This window comes from Dermacentor variabilis, chromosome 1 (genome assembly GCF_050947875.1).
Source record: "Dermacentor variabilis isolate Ectoservices chromosome 1, ASM5094787v1, whole genome shotgun sequence".
In the NCBI taxonomy this organism is placed as follows: domain Eukaryota; kingdom Metazoa; phylum Arthropoda; class Arachnida; order Ixodida; family Ixodidae; genus Dermacentor; species Dermacentor variabilis.
The window spans coordinates 230,800,786-230,819,970 of record NC_134568.1 but is presented as its reverse complement, the minus strand read 5'-3'; the positions used below and the strand labels follow the sequence as shown (position 1 = coordinate 230,819,970).

General features: G+C 44.3%; 1 protein-coding gene across 5 annotated transcripts in view; it reads right to left on the bottom strand.

Moving 5' to 3' along the window:
- The window catches only part of LOC142558599 (endonuclease/exonuclease/phosphatase family domain-containing protein 1-like), a 75,707-nt gene that overhangs the window by 48,538 nt on the left and 7,984 nt on the right, over positions 1 to 19,185 (bottom strand). For 3 of the 5 annotated variants that reach the window (XM_075670780.1, XM_075670787.1, XM_075670769.1), the window contains exons 2-5: positions 18,644 to 18,973; positions 16,994 to 17,259; positions 8,941 to 8,992; positions 7,294 to 7,404 (exon numbers count right to left, since the gene is read on the bottom strand). In XM_075670780.1, the coding sequence (XP_075526895.1) occupies positions 7,294 to 7,404; positions 8,941 to 8,992; positions 16,994 to 17,259; positions 18,644 to 18,934 (720 nt within the window). In that variant the 5' untranslated portion in view covers positions 18,935 to 18,973. Of the gene's footprint in view, positions 1 to 7,293; positions 7,405 to 8,940; positions 8,993 to 16,993; positions 17,260 to 18,643; positions 19,025 to 19,185 lie in introns of all 5 variants that reach the window. The other 2 variants (XM_075670762.1, XM_075670755.1) reach the window with 1 other exon arrangement.

Genomic DNA, 19,185 nt, shown 5'->3' with positions numbered 1-19,185 from the left:
CATAAGGAAGAGATTAAGTGCCTTAACAGTTATCTCTCGCGTAGACCGGCACGTGTACCCGACTGACACGTGGTGTTACCATTCCTGAGCATGCGCAGATGAGTTTTGTGTCTTCCTTCTTTTTTCGCCTGTGCTCCCTTCAGTTGATAGTCGGCGTTCGTGTTGTCCACTTCTCTACTCTTGTGTCCTGTCTGCATGCCTCACTTCTTTTTTTGCATAATAAGTTCTCGTACCAGTGTTGTCCAATAATTAAGGCAAAAAAAGCAATAAGTGACCTTCTTCAACAAAATTTATTTATTTCTCAACATAAGTCCCCTTGGAGCGTTACACACTTGCTCCAGTGGTGTTCCATTTTTATGATCCTGTCGGAAAAGTAATTTGTAATGAGGCCACGAAAATACTCATCTACAGTGGCAATGACTTCCTCATCTGATGAAAATTTCTTATCCCCAAGCCAGATTCTGACGTCTGGCTAAAGAAAATTGTTACAGCTAAAGAAAATTGTTACACAAAGCCAAATTTAAGATAGGGAGAATGGGCCAGCAGTTCGAACACTAATTCATGCAATTCAGCCATCAATCGCAACTGCAGAAGTGTGAGCCAGTGATTTTTCTGGGTGAAAGAGGACCATATTGTGACTCCATTTTGGCCTTTTACTTCACAGCTCATCATCAAACCCAATGAGAAGTGTCGCATAAAATTCTCTGTTGACTGTCTCACCCTTCTGCAAAGTCAATGAAAACTATGCCTTGTGAATCCCCAAAAACAATGGCCACCACCTTCCCGGCCAACAAAACGGTCTTCGCCTCCTTCAGGCCCCTTCTTTGACTGCTGTATCGACTTGGGTGTGTAATGATGTATCTATATCTCTCTCATCCACGGTCACAAATTGACACCAGATGTCTTGTAGATTGTGTGTGAGCATTGACAAACACTGCTATGAAATGTTTTTACGCATGTGCTTTTGGTCCATGGTTAACAATAGTGGCACTCATTGTGCACACAGTTTGTTTTTTCACTGAGCGCCATCTTGTGTTAAACTACCAATGAGCCTACTTGACAAGAGCCAAACCTCAGGTAGGTAAGCAAGAAAAGCTTTGCTTCAAAGAAAAAGAAAATGAAAGAATGCATGTTCTGGCACACAACAGTTGAAGTACCGTTAAACCTCGATATAACAAACGTCAATATATTTAAATTTTAATAACTTTTTGTCCAGAGAACACCATGTATTTAGAACCTCAATATAACAAAGTGTGTTTTGTGGGGACTTGTCATATGTAAGAGGCATGTGGCACAAAAAGAAAAGAAGAGGATGATGTGCGCCGACCGGTCTGAACAGCACAAGCCCTCGAGGCGTGTGACCCGGGGTGTGATCGGAGGAGAAGCGGTGCCAAGCTGGGATTATCGACGTGGCTCTGGGCCAAGAAGGTTGGAGTGCCAGCTTCGTACTGGTGACGGGACCCATGGAGGTTCGGACAGGCCTGTGACGCTGGCGACCCAGGGTGTGGCCGTCGACCTCGGCGACGTTCGAGCGAGGCTCCCTGGACCTACTGCAGCCTCTCACGGCAGTGTCGGGCACTCCAGGAATTGGCTCCCCCTTCTTCGGCAGACCAGCACGGACGGTAGGTAGTCCCCGGGGCGTCCCGCCGGCACTCGGAGAGGCAGCGGCGGAGCCCGGTGTTAGGCCTAGCCAGGCAAGCCTGAGTATTACATCACCGACATAGTTCGGGACGCCGGCATCTGAGACGGAGGAGCTGGCCGGCCGATACCAAGGAAGCAAAACTTGCGGAATTGGCGGGAGCACTGACGGTGACCAAGAGCCGGCGCACATCGGACTTGGAGTGACGTACGCCAATGGAACCTTGTAAGAGCGTTCTTTTTTGCTAGTGTGCAGCCATAAGGCCAGGGTTGCCGGACTTTCACGCGAAATGCGCTAAGGACGCACGTAGGCGAAGATAAGGACACTGTTTTGGCTAAGCAAGTGTGGATTTTTATTTTTTGCCGACTGAGTTTTGACTTTTCCTTTTCGAGTGTGTTTTATTTTGGGGTTGTTATTAGTAAAGTCTGTTTGCTGTGCTCGCCTGCATCTCTAGACTCCATCTCTCCCAACCTCCGCACGGCCCCAAGATCAGTGTGACAGGACTCCTTTGGACCCCCTGCTCCGTTTCACACGCGACTTAGGCCATTCGCTCGCGCAATCGCTAGGGGTATGCCATTTCAGCCTTGTTTTGGATAGTGTAGATTCCCTGCGGCTGCTGCTGCCGGAGAGATGCAGAGCCTGCTGCTTATGCACACAGCTCACACTGCACCATGCGCCACACGTATGAACAGAGCCTGAGGAGTTGGGCTCTCTCACCCTCTCTTTGGCACCTATATCCTTCGGCATCTGAGGTACGCGGGCACCTTAACCCAGCAGACACTTTCGGTGCTCTTGGCTGTCGGACGTGTGGACCCACTTCGAAAGCAGAAGCGTCACTGTCGAAGGCGGAAGCGAATAATCCTATGATGGAAAAATAATGCCTTGCAATCATTTAGGCTGCAGCGAAGTTTTGGCCTTACATATATGGCAGGCACTTCAAAGTGGTAAGCGACACACTTCAAAGAAAAAAACGGAGTTGAAAGTATAATAGCACAGTCACTGTCAATAAATGGAAGCGCATTATTCTGACGGAAAAACAGTGCCTTGCAATCATTTGGGCTATGATTAAATTTCGGCCTTACACATATGGCTGGCACTTCAAATTGGCAAGCGACCACCACACCTTCTGTTGGTTGGCAAACTTAAAGGGACCCTGAAATTATTTTGATGGAATTGTACAAACAAACTGAGTTGTTAGAGTAGGTCCTTCTGATCATTAAGTGACCCATTTAAGTGCTCGGCAGAAAGCACGAAATTTATTATAATGTGTAATGACGAAAATTGCACAAACGTTACTATGGCCGTATGGCTCTTGAAGTGAGGGAGATAAAGACCAAAGGGTCGGTGTCGCTGCTTTGGCTCGCGCTGTCATTTGGCCGGGACTGCTTGGCTGCTATCTGCACTGGACCCATAACCCACTAACAATCAATAGACCTCGTAGCATTTGGTGAAAGTGCGGGGTACCCGAACGCCTCGCCCTGGAACTCTGGAGCCGCACTCTGCCCACCACTCCCGCCAAGACCATGCCAGATGACGCCGGTGAGCGACCCACTTCAACTGGACCAGTCACCTGCGCTGCCGTTCATCAACGAGACCCAGCTGCATTCAGTGGCACCGCCGATACTGACGTCGACGACTGGCTTTCGTCATACGAACAGGTGAGCAACCACAACAAATGGGACAATCCGACAAAACTCACCAACGTTATTTTTTATCTTGCGGATGTATGTCACAAACCTCTGGTTCCGAAACCAAGAGGCCACTATTGCGACATGGAATGGCTTTAAAACTGCTTTCGTGGAGGTATTTGGCCGTCCGGCTGTGAAAAAGCTTCGCACCGAACAATGCCTCTGCCAACAAGCGCAACAACCGGGCAAGAATTTCACTAGTTATATCGAGGACGTCATCGATCTCTGCAACCGAGTAAGCTGCATGATGACTGAGGAAGAGAACATTAAACAACTCCTCACGGGCATTGAAGACAAGGCTTTTCAAATGCTCCTGGCTAAGAATCCTACTACCATTGCAGCCGTAGTCACCTACTGCCAAAGCTTCAACGAATTACGCTGGCAACGAGCACTCGCTCACCAAACTGTTTCTCACATGGCCTCCCTTTCCAGTTTGGCGACTGCTCCCAGACAGAATGATGACGGGTCTCTGCTACCTCAAATCAAAGCTTTCATTCGTGAAGAGGTGACCGGTCATCTCTCACTGCTACCTCTCATCCAGGAGCCTATCCAACCTTTGTCCTCGGCCGTGCAGCAGGCCATCCGCGAGCAAGTTGCAGAGGCTTTTCCGCCAGCCTACCAGCACACTCCGGTTGCCGCACCGCTGATGTACGCTGAAGTAGTGTCGCGTCCTAGACCAACGATACTTCCCTACCTGATGCCACCACAGCGCCCAGCACTTTTCCATGTGCCTCAAGTGCCCCCTCAGTACTTCTGGCCGCAAGATCCATGGTGCATGCAGGACATGTGGCGTGCTTTTGTCGCCGCCGCCTGCCACGTCTGGAAGTCGTCGTTGATCGAAATGTACCTGCAGCCCACCAAGATGCTGATTCGAACCCATTGCCAAACTTCTGGACCGATCGCCAGAACTTTAGCAGCCGTCGTTCACCATCACCGCGTCGCCGTTCGATATCACCGATGCGTTGTCGCCCGCCTTCCAACAAGGGTACCTATGTGCTGCAGCTTCGGAGGCAAGAGCTGCACAATTGTCGAAATGCCCAAGATCTTCACTATCACCGCAAAACATTGTAGAAATACAAGTTGAAGGGGTCACTACATTCGCACTCGTCGACACGGGCGTTGCCATTTCAGTCATACATGAGGCTAAGATCAGGAAGGTCACCACATCACTTTCTGGCCTTGTACTTCATACTGCCACCACAGAGCCTGTCGAACCTTCAGCCGCATGCACTGCTAGGATCATTATTCAGGACTTACTTTACACGATTGAGTGCCTTGAGCTGCATTATTGCTCTCGTGGTCATCCTGGGATGGAACTCTCTCTCGCATCACAGAGCCGTCATTGACTGCACCCGTGCCGAAATTGCTCTGTCTCTCCTTAACAACACTCTGCTGGCCGCCTCTCCCGCCCCTGTAAAAATTATTGTCGCCGCCGATACTGATCCACTGCCAAGCACCTCAACACCAGTCCCTTTGTTTTGTCCATCTGCACCCGACGCCAAGGTACTGTTCACGCCCTCATCTACTTTTCTTCATCACAAACCTCTACCACTTCCATCTGCGTTCTTGATGTAGATGCTGGCATAACAATTATGCTAGTACACAACCCGTTCGCATACCCGCTCGCTCTCCTTTGCGACAAGTCCCTCGGCTCTGTCGAGCCCATTGACATATCCGAGTGTTTGGATGTGCCGGGCTCCTATTCTGGACTCTCGCTCGATGCCATGACACCATTTCCGAAGAGCACCCAATTGGTTAGCCATGTCTTTGATTCATGCGGTGATGCCAACCTTTCCCTTGAAAACCACGAGCAACTTATGTCTCTCCTGGATAGTTTCTGCTCTTCCTTCGCCTGTACGAAACATGCCTTGGGTTGTACTGACAGTGTTTCGCACCACATCCACACCAAGTCCCATCCTACCTTCAGACAAAACCCTTATCGCGGCGGAGCGGCGTGTAATCAACAACCAAGTGAATGACATGCTCGAGCGTGGCGTCATTCAACCATCCCAGAGTACGTGGTCTCATCCAGTTGTGCTAGTGCATAAAAAGGATGGTTCTATTTGATTCTGTGTCAATTACTGCCATCTCAACAAAGTCACACGGAAAGATGTCTACCCCTTACCCTGAATTGACGATGCACTTGATTGTTTACAAAGTGCCGAGCACTTCTTGTCATTAGACCTGCAATCTGGTTACTGGCAAGTTAACATTAAAGTTAATGTTAAAGTTATTGTTTCGATTCTGAAATTGGCCTTTGCCTGATTATTCGAACCTGACCAGTCAGCATGCATGCACCTAACCCCTATGTAGCTCCAATAGTGACCCCTTTTAGTGGCAGCATGTCTTGGCGGAGCTTAGGGGACAATGAACATGTTCAACACATGCCATCTCTCTTCAAAATCGCTTATTTTCAGCATGCCCTAGGATGTCTGAATACAGTATTTACCTGATTCTAACGTGTACCTTTCTTCTAGAGCGCAGCTCTTAGATGCCCATTCCTGCAGCAAGCGTTGGAATCGGTGGTGTAACCGAGCGAACGAGCACAGCAAAAGATAAAAGACGCGAGCCACGAAAAGTGGAGACCAATGAGAGCGGCCCCTTCAGTGACGTACTTGTGGCGGAACTGGTGTCATGAGGACGCCCAACCACTCAATGCATACTCGTATCTGGTCTCAGCCGGACCGCTTGTTTCGTACTATTGTCTGCTCACGTCAGCGCTCGCTCGTGCTTGTTTGGTTTGCTTGGTTTGGTCTCATTCACGCTTGTTTCGATTGTCATGGTTTGCGATTGTTTTGTACTCTCATTGTATGCGCAACACGAATTGTGTAGTACTTTCTGGAAGCCAGGCGGCACCAGCAATTACACTGGAACCTTCGACGAATCATGTATAAAAGCTGACGCACTTGACCCACAGATCAGATTTTCAACGATTGCTGTCTCTGTTACATGTTTATCTCAAAATCTTTGGTTCAATATATGAAAACCTGCCTCAATATATGAAATGAAAACATGTATACAGCTGCACTCAAATTTTGCATTAGGGAGTATCTTAAGCGTATGTGAATGTTTCGCAAGAAAATTGGGCCGAAAATTGGGCCGAAAATTGCCTGCGCGGTGGAGTCGAATATGAAACCAAAACCAGCTTCACAGTGTGCGTGCTTTACTGCATAATCTGGATGAACTGCGGCGAAGCTGACTTTAGGAAATCGGGGGCCATTGTGCAACACGTATTATACCCTTGCCCATTTTTCTTGCTAAAATATTGGGTGCATGCTAGATTTCAGCTTTTATTAGGTGCTTAAATGTTATTTCTATGTTATTTTCTACTTTGTGCACATAGAAAATGGGCGTGCATTTAATTCAGGGGCGTGTTAGAATCAGGCAAATACTGCCAAATGAATCAGCGTTGTGTCTTGGCATTTTTTTTCTGCATCTTGTTTAATTCAACCCAGTGGATAATTCAATAAATTTTGTCAGTCCCATTAGGGTCAAATTAACGGAAGTCGACTGTATAACAAAGCAAATTGCTCATTTAACCAACTTTGTTATATCGAGGTATAACTGTATATTACACAGATGAAATGCAATAATTAGCCAAATATCCACAAGAAACATGCCCCCACAAAGCTAATGATTTCCGTTGATATTCCAGAATGGAATTGGGGAAAAAACTTCCATGAGAAGTTGGCAGCACTGGAGGTGAGTGAAAAGGGAGTTTTGTGTTCATTCACAAATAGAGCTACTATTCATAAGCAAATTATGATATCAATTCTCTGTCCATCTACAATCATTTGTGATTTTTATAAGTGGGACAATTACACTTAAGTTTAGCCATCAAATATAGGATGCTGCATTTCATTGTAGCTGAAAGCAAGCGTAGCACCAAAAAAAACTTTATCAGCTCTAGAATACCTCTCAGCAAATGAAGAAGCTGAAATCTCTAATCTAATATGCTTCACTCACCAGGCCAACGGGTCCAGAAGCAGGTAGGGGCGTTGCTTGATCCCACTGGCGATCATGAGGCTCCCATGAGGCTACTGCACTCAGCTGAGGGTCATTTAGCTCTTGCACTACCTGGACAGTAGACCACACAACACAGTATGGTTTTCCCAGCTTGGATGCCCAAGTTCAGAATACTCACAGTTTCAGAAATTCAGAAAGCAGAGAGAAACAGCCTATCAACACACATTCAATTGTTGTTGTTAGAGATATGCCACCTGAGACATTGCAAACAGTGCTTTGCAAGCACTGTTTGCAAATGCATAATGAATAATTTACAGGGTTTAATCACAAGATTATGCCCAGTCTATGATATGTCACAGTGGTAGGGCATCAGGTTAATTATAACCACCACAGGTTGTTATACATGCACCTAAACTAAGTATTGCGGCATTTTCACATTTCCCTTACTGATGCAGTTGCCGAAGCCAGGAATCATACCCTGTGACCTTGCGTTAGCATCAAATTGCTGTAGTTGAGGAGCCACTGCAGCAGGTAAACGTGCAATTCCTGTTCAACTAATGTGCCCCTATGCAACCTATTCGTGAAAGGTATTTTGCCTGTGTTTAGAAACAAATTCTCGCCAAGATTAGCACACAACTTGCTTCCTAAATTATTGTAAAACACTGTGCAAATTTTTCAAGCTGAGAACACTGAAAAGCTTACAAGCACATGACCATTTTGAGCAAGGAATGCTGCAGCTCCTAAAGGATTTAGTTCTTAAAACAAGTTTAAATACGAACCACTTTATAGCCCAAGCTTCAGCTACAACACAGCTTTCAAATGTGGTGAGGATGATAATTAGCTTGTCTCAAAGAAAATAATTAAATTATGGGTTTTTATGTGCCAAAACAACAATCTGATCATGAGGCATGCCGTAGTGGGGCGCTCCACATTAATTTTGGCCACGTGGGGTTCTAAAAAAAATTAAATTATGGGGTTTTACGTGCCAAAACCACTTTCTGATTATGAGGCACGCCGTAGTGGAGGACTCCGGAAATTTTAACCACCTGGGGTTCTTTAATGTACACCTAAATCTAAGTACACGGGTGTTTTCGCATTTCGCCCCCATCGAAATGCGGCCGCCGTGGCCGGGATTCGATCCCACAACCTCGTGCTCAGCAGCCCAACACCATAGCCACTGAGCAACCACGGCGGGTCACATGGGGTTCTTTCATATGCACTCAATGCATGGTACACGGGTGTTTTTGCATTTTCCTCCTATCAAAATGCAGTTGCGGTGGCCAGGATTTGATCCTGGGACTTCATGCTTAGCAGTGGTCTCAAAAAAGCTACACGACCGTCTTTGTTTTCTCTCTTTGCTGCCATGGTATACAATAATGCAAATTTTAAAAAATCTCGAGCTAACACTTGTTACTCCTAACACACATTTGCATGGCTAAGACATGCACCAAGTGCCTTGTATCATAATGTTGGAATGGCTCTGTTGAAACTTGCAGCTCAGGCTTTAAGAAATCTGTGTAATTTAGCAACAGCAATTATCAAAGTCTTATGACATAACCTTAAAAACACGCAAGATTTTCATGAATATTTGTATCTAGTGTAATTCAGTGTCATTATCAAACAAGCAGGCAAAAGGAATGTGCCTACCAGGTCAAGAGCATCCCTTGAACAAATTTCTTGGCAGGCGATGATGGCAGTTCTGAAAATAGAAAGCACAGAAAAGTTTCAGATAAGGTGAGGCTGAGGTATCAGCACAATTTTAAAGTCACCAATCTTTATCTGGTAAAACTTACGCAAGTGCAATATTGCACTTTCGCTTTCTTTGACAACCTGTAATGCAAGGTTTCAAACACCTTAGCCTTGTTAACAAATAAAAATTGCCCAGAATTAATAACTAATAGATCTGAAGATATCTTGAGTGATGAAGGTTAGTCTAGAAATACAAGTAAACTCTTGGGATAAATGCAAATGCTTCACTCATGAAATCAACCTGCAAAAATGGGCCTCTAACTAGTACTCGGTTAGATTTATTAGATGTGCATACATATAAATTTGAATGTTCCACTGGAGAGATGGTGCAGATACTATTGTTATAAAGTGTTAGCCTACCTAGTAAAGCAGAATACTCCTTTCTGATATTGAAATATTCATAAAAATGCAGATCCTAAGTACTCCGGGGATTAATATCACATGAAGCATTTCACAGCTAGCTGGCTATCAGCATCATTTAGGGTTCTGCAAATCATTAGCAGATGTACTGACATGTTTGCGTAAGGTGAGCAATTGTGTGTGTGTGTGTGACAACAGCAACAAAGCGTCAATGACAGTGGTGACAATGGTACAACATTGATGGCATGAGCACTGATTTAGTAAAAGAAACATTACTATTAAAGGAAATGTTACTACCTGTTCCATTGTGATTTGTGCCAATCCTGAAGGCAGTACAACATGGGGAAAGCAGGCGCACTGTCACTTTTGTAAGCAGCTTGCTGCTGGGGGACGTGATGCACAGGAAGGACAGTGGTAAGTTTGACAATTATTCATGCATTCCATTCATGCGTCTGTGGGCTAATGGAAACTGGCCTGCATGCACATGCCCTCGCTTTTTAAAGCACATTGTTGCTCTAAGGTATAATGTGTGTGTCAATCATCCAAAATCACTAGTTGGCATTGGCAAAAAAGCTGTTTGCAGTCATCTGTGGCCTAGTGGGTAGAGAGAGCATCGGGCTGTTCTGCTGGGGGATCCTGGTTCAGACCCACGATTGGACACATAATTTCTTTAATTGAAGAGGTACAAAATAAGGCGAGACAGGAACCTACCAGAATGCTTCACATCAAAATGAGGATAACGTTTGGACGGATAAATCACTTGTATGCATAATGAACACCATCAAGTATAACCAAGGTTACAACTTAATCCTGCAGTAAACAGCAGAAATCTGCGTGCGTGCATGCATGCATGTGTGTGTGTGTGATCGACGGTTCATTTATACATGCGCTCCCACCCACCAATCTCAATGTCATCATCATCATCATCATCATCATCAGCCTGGTTACGCCCACTGCAGGGCAAAGGCCTCTCCCATACTTTTCCAACTACCCCGGTCCTGTACTAATTGTGGCCATGTTGTTCCTGCAAACTTCTTAATCTCATCCGCCCACCTAACTTTCTGCCGCCCTCTGCTACGCCTCCCTTCCCTTGGAATCCATTCCGTAACTCTTAATGACCATCGGTTGTCTTCCCTCCTCATTACGTGTCCTGCCCATGCCCATTTCTTTTTCTTGATTTCAACTAAGATATCATTAACTCACGTTTGTTCCCTCACCCAATCAGCTCTTATCCCTTAATGTTACACCTATCATTCTTCTTTCCATAGCTCGTTGCGTCGTCCTCAATTTAAGTAGAACCCTTTTCGTAAGCCTCCAGGTTTCTGCCCCGTACGTGAGTACTGGTAAGACACAGCTGTTATAAACTTTTCTCTTAAGGGATAATGGCAACCTGCTGCTCATGATCTGAGAATGCCTGCCAAACGCACCCCAGCCCATTCTAATTCTTCTGATTATTTCAGTCTCATGATCCGGATCCGCAGTCACTACCTGTCCTAAGTAGATGTATTCCCTTACCACTTCCAGTGCCTCACTACCTATCGTAAACTGCTGTTCTCTTCCAAGACTGTTAAACATTACTTTAGTTTTCTGCAAATTAATTTTTAGACCCACCCTTCGGCTTTGCCCCTCCAGGTCAATGAGCATGCATTGCAGCTGGTCTCCTGAGTTACTAAGCAAGGCAATATCATCAGCGAATCGCAAGTTACTAAGGTATTCTCCATTAACTCTTATCCCCAATTCTTCCCAATCCAGGTCTCTGAATACCTCCTGTAAACACGCTGTGACTAGCATTGGAGAGATCGTATCTCCCTGTCTGACACCTTTCTTTATTGGGATTTTGTTGCTTTCTTTATGGAGGACTACGGTGGCTGTGGAGCCGCTATAGATATCTTTCAGTATTTTTACATACGGCTCGTCTACACCCTGATTCCGCAATGCCTCTATGACTGCTGAGGTTTCGACTGAATCTAACGCTTTCTCATAATTTTAGGAGGTTGTGGCCAAGTACTGCACCAGGGTGGCCAATCCTGCTCTGGTGAGGGAGTGCGTTACCGGTTCTGGTCACCGGAATCAGGACACACTCCAGACCTGTTTATGCAATTTTATCGACACGCGGATTTTTTTTTTAATCCGGTGGAAAATTGCGCGGCACCGGGATTCGAACCACAGACCTCTTGGACGCGAGGCGGGTGTTCTACCTCTACGCCACCGCAGCACTGTTGTACGCTTCTGCTATTTCTCTTTCCATATGGCTTATACCCACAAAGATGATCATTATACAGACGCATGGTTTGTGGCAGAAAACTAGGTCAAAATCTCTTCACCAAATTTTTTACCAAGAAAGTGGGAGATGCGAGTCTTACAGAAGTAAATACAGTAAAATAACAACCTGCACTGGAAAGCATTAACTTGACATAAAGCTCAAATATATTCAGTAAGATTTTGCATATGCCATAATGCTACAAGGACAACAATGCCACAGGAAATGGACCCTACACTACAAAGAAATACAGAAAGTGGGTAGGAACAGCTGCCTATCTACATGCATTCAATTACTGCTACTATTGCTATATTTGTATTTAATTCTGAGCTGTACAATTGGAGGTATGTCACTAGCGACATACAGTGGAACAGCAACAATGTGCACAAGAACTTTCTTTCAGCTAACAGCTAAGACAACTATTCTGGATAGAATGGCAACAAAATGTGCGATCTAAATGAACTGTTGTATAGTTTATGCTATGAAAAGAGCAATTTATAAAGAACGTGTATTGAAACAAAGATTGGCCACAATGATGGTTGCAATGTGCCTTGACACTTGTTTTGAATGCAAATGTACAGGTGTGGGATATATTAAAATGGTAGAAAAACTTTAAAACCGGCACCAGGATATGGGACCAAGCTGGTTAGTGTTTCATGGTGCTATGTACAAATCACAGCACACAAGCGGACAAGAAGGGATGAAGAAGTGCACTGGAATTTCTGTGTCTTTTTCAGATGCATTGCAACCTATCAGATACCATTCACTGCAGGATACTAAAAGAGCACATGCGCAAAATAAAAATCTACAACAAATAAGAGCTGCACCTCCAGGGACACTAAAGGCCACACTGGTGCATTACTGTTCTGCATCCATGTAGTACTTGTTTGCCAATAACTCTTGAGCCAAAGAAAACTAGAATTGAAGGCTAAACCTTCTTTGCTCAACTATTCTTGCTTTAAAACTGCTAAAAGAATGCCCAGGAATGGCGCATATTTTACTGTATATTTGCCGATTTGGGCTTTCTGTTTGCAGAAAAAAAGCCTACGAAAGTGGTCAGGTTAAACTCTTTTCCAATTTCTGAATGGCATGCAATTTTTTTTATCGACTGCCAACAAATAATTTGTCTTGGCAAGGCTATTCCATAAAATTCAATGTTACTAAAGCTGCCGGAATCTGAAGATGGCATCATAACACACCCTAAAGGGACTAAAGCAAAACACTAAATCAGTTTAGACGGATAGAGCGTTCTTTGGAAACTCTGTTACCGTTAATTTCGAAATAATAGCCTGATTATTAGAAGACAAAATAAAGGCCAAGTTTCAGTTTACAAAATTCGCACCGAAACCCTAATGCCAGTAGGTCACTGTGAGGTGACAGATTTTAAAGCATATTTTTTTTTGTATTTAGGCTGCATCGGCTCTGCAAAAGTCCCCTTTCATCAATTGCCAGCCAATAATTTGTTTTGGCAAGGCTATTCTATAACTGCCCCCCCCCCCCCAATGTTACTACAGCTGCTGGAATCTGAAGGTGGCATCATGACCCTCCCTCAAAGGGACTAAAGCAAAACACTAAATCAGTTTAGACGAATAAAGCATTCTTTGAAAGCTCTGTTACCATTGATTTTGAAATAATTGCTTGACTATTAGAAGAGAAAATAAAGGTCAAAGTTTCAGTTTATGAATTTTGTGCCAAAACCCCAACGCCAGTAAGTCACTGTGAGGTGACAGATTTTAAAGTATTTTTTCATATTTAGTCTGCATTGGCTCTGCAAAAGTTCTCGAAACTTGCCATGTTCAATCTTTGGCTGATTTAGAACACAATGTAGTCTATCTTTACTGCCAGAGGATTAACTAGGCCTTAGAAAATGCTGCCAAAATCCATGACATCACAGCAAACTGGTGCGAGAAATTCTAGGAGGCGTTGCCACCCGTCTTTTGTTATTGCGCGTTCTCTGGCTCACCAAGTGTCTTACTGCGGTAAGAGTGGCGTTTTTGATATTGTAAAAGAGTAGTTTACTGCTACAGAAGAAATCATTTTTCTCCTTAGTGTCCCTTTAACCTCAGCTATCTTTCTATTCACTTCTTCAGAAGTGAAATCTACCAGTCTGGCTCAACAGAACATTCTCATTTATTGTCCCTTTAGGCTGCTACTATTGAAAAGTCATGAACTTGAATAAATATGTGTGGCAAACTTAAAATAACTTCAATAAAAAGCGATAATAAGGCACCACCTTGCTGGAATTTGAGGCAAGAGGTAGCTGTAGAGTGAATTGTGTCTAACTCTGAACAATGCAACAGGTACTTGAGCTCCCATATCAGACACTCTAAAAACGAATTGTGATGGCTTATCTTATCCATGCTAGAGGCAGCACATGCGGCAAGTGCAACGTCAGTATTCTGACAATAACATAGATGTGACAGTAAAATTCACTGAGTAGCAGGAAATGCGGAGTATGTACCCCTAAAGATGGCATTAAGTAACTCATGCTACAAGCGATACTGGCAGCATGAAGCAAGTACTGAATAAATGGCACCTTGCTTTGTAACAGCATAGTAGCAAGTAGCAAAAAAAAAAAAAAAAGCTAGCTGTCCTTTGCGTTGCAGTGCCCTGACAACAGCTAGTGGTACAGTTTGATTTTGCACAACAGCAAACTTGTAAATACACAGTCAATGAAATCATTTCTTTTATTTCTTCCTGAACACTACAGTTTTTATACACTGTATACTTTAATGCCACAAACTGCATTGGCTAACAACACTAGGCGAGTCTTACACCCCAAAACTACTCCTGGGCTGTGAGTGATTTTGGCAGAGACCTCCAAACGAACTGTAACCACCTGAGGTTCTTTAGGTGGTGCCTAAACCAAGTCACAAATGTTTCTGTCTTCCACACCCATCAGAACACAGCTGGCATGACCAGGAACCGAATCTAGAGCATTGTACCCAGCAGCAGTGTGCCACAGCCACAATGCCAGTATGGCAAATGGAAGGCCATTGCACTGTAGATCAAACACCTGATCACATTTACCTGACCACAATAGTTTACCTCCCCACATATTACTGGAACGTAAACCATCCAAGCTTAGGCAGTTACTAACAAACAATTTCAGTCTTGCTGCTTAACATATTTTGATTGATTTACTTTGTAGCTTTTCCTTGCATTGTTTTTATTGGTTGTATATTACTGCATCGTATAAGTTGTATCCAGTTGCATTGTATTTTTTTATTGACATCACATGACTATGTTTCTGGTTTTGTATTCCTCCCCCCCCTTACGTAATACCCCAACAGGGGATTTAAAGGGATACTAAAGGCAAACACTAAGTCAAGCTAAAGTGATAGATTAGTGCCCGAGAATCTCTAGGGCGTCAATATTATCGCCAACAGAGCCTTAATAATTGAGAAATTGAGGTAAATGCAGGACATGATTAGACACTCACCCAGGACATTCACGCACTTGCCTGATGACAAAAGCACTTGTCAGTTAAATTCTGTCACTAGTACTGAACTAGTCGAATAAAACATCCTTGTATTGTATTACAAGATGAAATGAAATGCTACTTGTCCAGTTCTATTTAATTTTCAGAAAAAATAACAAATTGAAATTACCCTTGACAATGACGTGGGCGGTCGAAAGGTTTCATTTTCGCTCAATTCCACGTCGCCCATGCTCTTGCGTTTCACTAGTTTCGTTATCGCATAGTGATGCGCTGGTATTGCTAGCTCACGACACTCACACAAACTGCATGTAGCAGAGAATTCAACTTCCATGTGATGTCGCGGAATGCCCGAACGCCATTTGACCAAACAACAGCTGCAGTGGCGGATCCCCCTTGGTCTTGGCTCGATACCGCCGGCTGTCGGGTGCTGTTTTACTCACTGGCGGCAGCACAGGGAAATGATGATGTATACAATGTCACCGCTCCCCCGGTTTGGTGGCGGGAGATATGAATTTCGAAAAAGGTATTCGGACCCGTCAGATGTCATTTTGCTATAAACGAAGTCTTTTCTTGGCACGAAACAAGCATTGTGAGGTTTCTGGAATAGCATTTAAACAGTTCATGTCGACTTAGTATTTGCCTTTAGTGCCCCTTTAAAGGGCCCCACACCAGGTCTGGCCATTCTGAGCTGACAAGGGCAGACCATACATTGAGTGATAACGATCAGGTCTGCAAAGTATTACATTGCAACGCGCCATAGAAAGATCTGAAATTTCAAACCGAACGCCGTTGTTCCTTCTCCTCGCGGCCGCCGTGCTCCAAGCTGGAGGATGACGTACTCGCGTCCCTGCGCCTACGTACTTGAGTCTGCATGTGACATTGCTCGTGGTGACACGTGATTTCGAGAAGTATTCAAGAAAACATCTGTTATCTGTGTGATCTGTTGCTGCTTGACAAATTGAAGTTCAGAGAAATAATAAAACACACAAACGGAATGTCTGCATGTATTTTGTTTTACTTCGCATCGAAGCAAGAGAGATGTACTTCTGCTGCATCTGCTTGTTTCACAGTCGTGCGGTCATGTGCATAGGTACCGAAACTATGTCATTTTCTATCGTGCTCCAGCGCGTGATCATGCTCTGCGATACGCTTGTTCTGCCTCAGTATTCGTGTAGCACTGAATTATACCCCTAGTCATGTTTCCTTGTGCACAGCGTGCAAAATCGTGCACAGCGCGAACGAGACAACAGCTGGAGCGCGGTGCCATCAGCGAAAGTGCGTAGTGCCAAAAAAAAAAAAAAAAAAACGCAAGGAGAAAAAAAGGTGAAGACGTATGTGTCACGCGATCCTCGAGGTCTGTTACGGGAGAACACAGGGAAGGAATTTCGCTTGCGAAGGCTGCTAGACGGGGCGAGTGGAGAGAGTGTCTTGTTTGGCAGTGGAGCCTGCCTGCTGAAATCATGGGTGTGCGGCACTGAAATATTTGTATTTCAGCTGTTAATCAGCCGATTTGAAAAATTTTTCGGCAGAACGCTCCATAGAGGACACGTAACAACTTCCAGTGTATAACCAAAATTTGCTATGAGGCCTGGTGAGGGGACCTTTAAGGGTTAATAAATTATTATTATTATTATTATGATGATCTGAGGATTAAGGTTCTCATAAGAAAACAATTCCTACGAATACCTGCAAGAGGCATTTTGGAAAGCCAGATGGCCAAATTTCTCATGGCTTCTGTGGTTTCTCTGTAAGAACTTCTCCAAGAAAAGCTTATTGATAATGCTAGAGGCACATTATGTTGCCTAGTGAATTACTCATTCGTTCATGCTTTAATTGGTAGGACTTGCTAAAGTTACAGATACCGCAGCTTGAGAGGAATGCACACAAACCCATTCTCCAGGGCAGTGCGGCAGACTACTTCGAGCACTCCTAGGTTAGATGCCTTGTCACACGTGAGGCCAGCCAGGTTCCAAAGAGCAACCCAGAAGGAACCCACAGGGCCCGTCTCAATGCGGGCAGCCAACGGCCGTTGGCTCAGGGGTGCCACCAGCCGATACAACTCCATATCTCGCAAGGGGCTACGTTGAGGAACACCCACTCGTGGGGAGCGCGAGGACGGAGGCCCACGCCGCACTGTGATCTCAGATCGAAAAACCTGAGAAAAAGAAAGCAGTCTTCACTGCACCAACAATTAAGAAATCAACATTTTAAGTTTAAAAGGTAACGCTCCCAAGAATTGTGCTGCTCAAGTTCTACATAACACATAGTGGGCAGGAGTTTTGGTACATCTAAGCAAGGTTAACACCAGCCCCTCCACAAACAATGCACTCACTTGTTCCATTTAGTGCAGAGAAAATAATTTTGTAGATGCAGAACACTGGAAGTAAAATATGCATCAAATGGCATAAAAGGCTTCTGCTTTCTTTTAATATGTCCTACATTAATGGTACTTTTAAGTGGGTGAACAGCTACACTCAAATATTCTCGAAAAGTGCTCTTGGAAGGCCATGAGGGCTTGTGAGCCCTAACAAGAGCATGTTGGGAGCATTTCTAAATGATCCTGTTCTGGGAGCTCCCAGAATGCTCCGAGAATGATCCATTTCTGGAGGCATTTCGGAATGAGCCCACAATAAAGAAGCCATAAGTTTCTAAATCAGTCACAAACTAAGTACCATTTTCATTGTTGCATTAGAACAAGCATAAAAATTTACTCAGTGTATGAAACCTTTACACCAAATACAGCAAATGAATGCAGTCTGTTGACCTTGGCCCATAATTATTACCTACAGGTCAATTTCTTTTTCAAAGCAAGGGACACTAACATGAATCTTAAATTAGCATGCTGTGCAGCAGTGACTAACTAAGTTTCTGACACCTCTTATTATGAAAACACAGTTAAAATCTCACACCTGAACTTACATTAGTTTGTCTTACATTGAGCACAAAAAGTGCAAAAGTGTGAAAGCCCCACCCTGCCACCTTCCACCTATGTGGTAGCTGGTGGACCTCCCTGCGACCACAATGTTTTTTCTGCCTTTCTTTTCTTTAAGGTTTCCACAGGTGGCAGCATTATATAACGATGGGTGTTGCAGCATAAACAGCTTTCCTGCATGTGATGCACATTGTCTAATTAGCAGTTAATTTCGTTTTATTTTCAATTCTGAAGAAAGTTATGTTTAAATTAACTCAGTAAAACTAATTTGTCTTGTACATCAACACAACAGAGTAATACTTTTCTCCTCCAAGAAGCCCACATATCATAATGGGCACGACAACCAGATACTGAACACAAGATTAGTTCTTCAATCCTAGCTAATGCCACTGGTCTTTTTTTTAAACATCACTGAAGTATTTTCATATCATATCCATGGTCCAGATTTACACTGGAGCCAGGGCATATAACACATTAGTTAGAGAAGAGAAAAAAATTAGGTGGTAGCAACTGAGCACTGAAGCTAAGCAACAAAGCATTTCCATCTGGCCTACACAGTTAGGTTTGTCAATCAAAAGTGTTGAAGCAAGCAATAAAATAGTCATACTTGGAGACGCGAGGCTCCAACACCAGAAACCAGTGCCAGATCTTCAACCTTTTTAAATCCCCCGATGGCTTGACGGTAGTCAACAATGTTGCGTGCAATGCATCTTGTGACACCTGGCAGTGTCATCAGCTCCTCTTCTGTGGCAGTGTTGATGTTCAGGAGTTCCCAGCGTAGCTCTGTGTCCAGTACATGGAAGGTGGCACTCAAGTTGCGGCTGTGTGGGGTGAAAGGCCTGCATAACGACGAGAACCGCCGCCGCCTCGTGCTTCCTGTTGGGTGTGCCTGGCCCATAATGCTGCCCACGTCAGTGTTTCTTCTACCGCATCTTGGCTGCATAAAGATGGCAGTCAATCCCTTTAGGACCAAGCCGGTCTGCTCTGCCTGCAAGTTCAGCCATGTGTTATAGTGAATTTCAATGGCATAAATGACTGTAAATAATTTATTATTTTTTAGCTCTGTTAAGCCCAATCTGCAATTCTATAGTAATTTGCAGATACTGAATTCTGCAAAACAGAAGAATGTATAGTGCCATATGGAATACA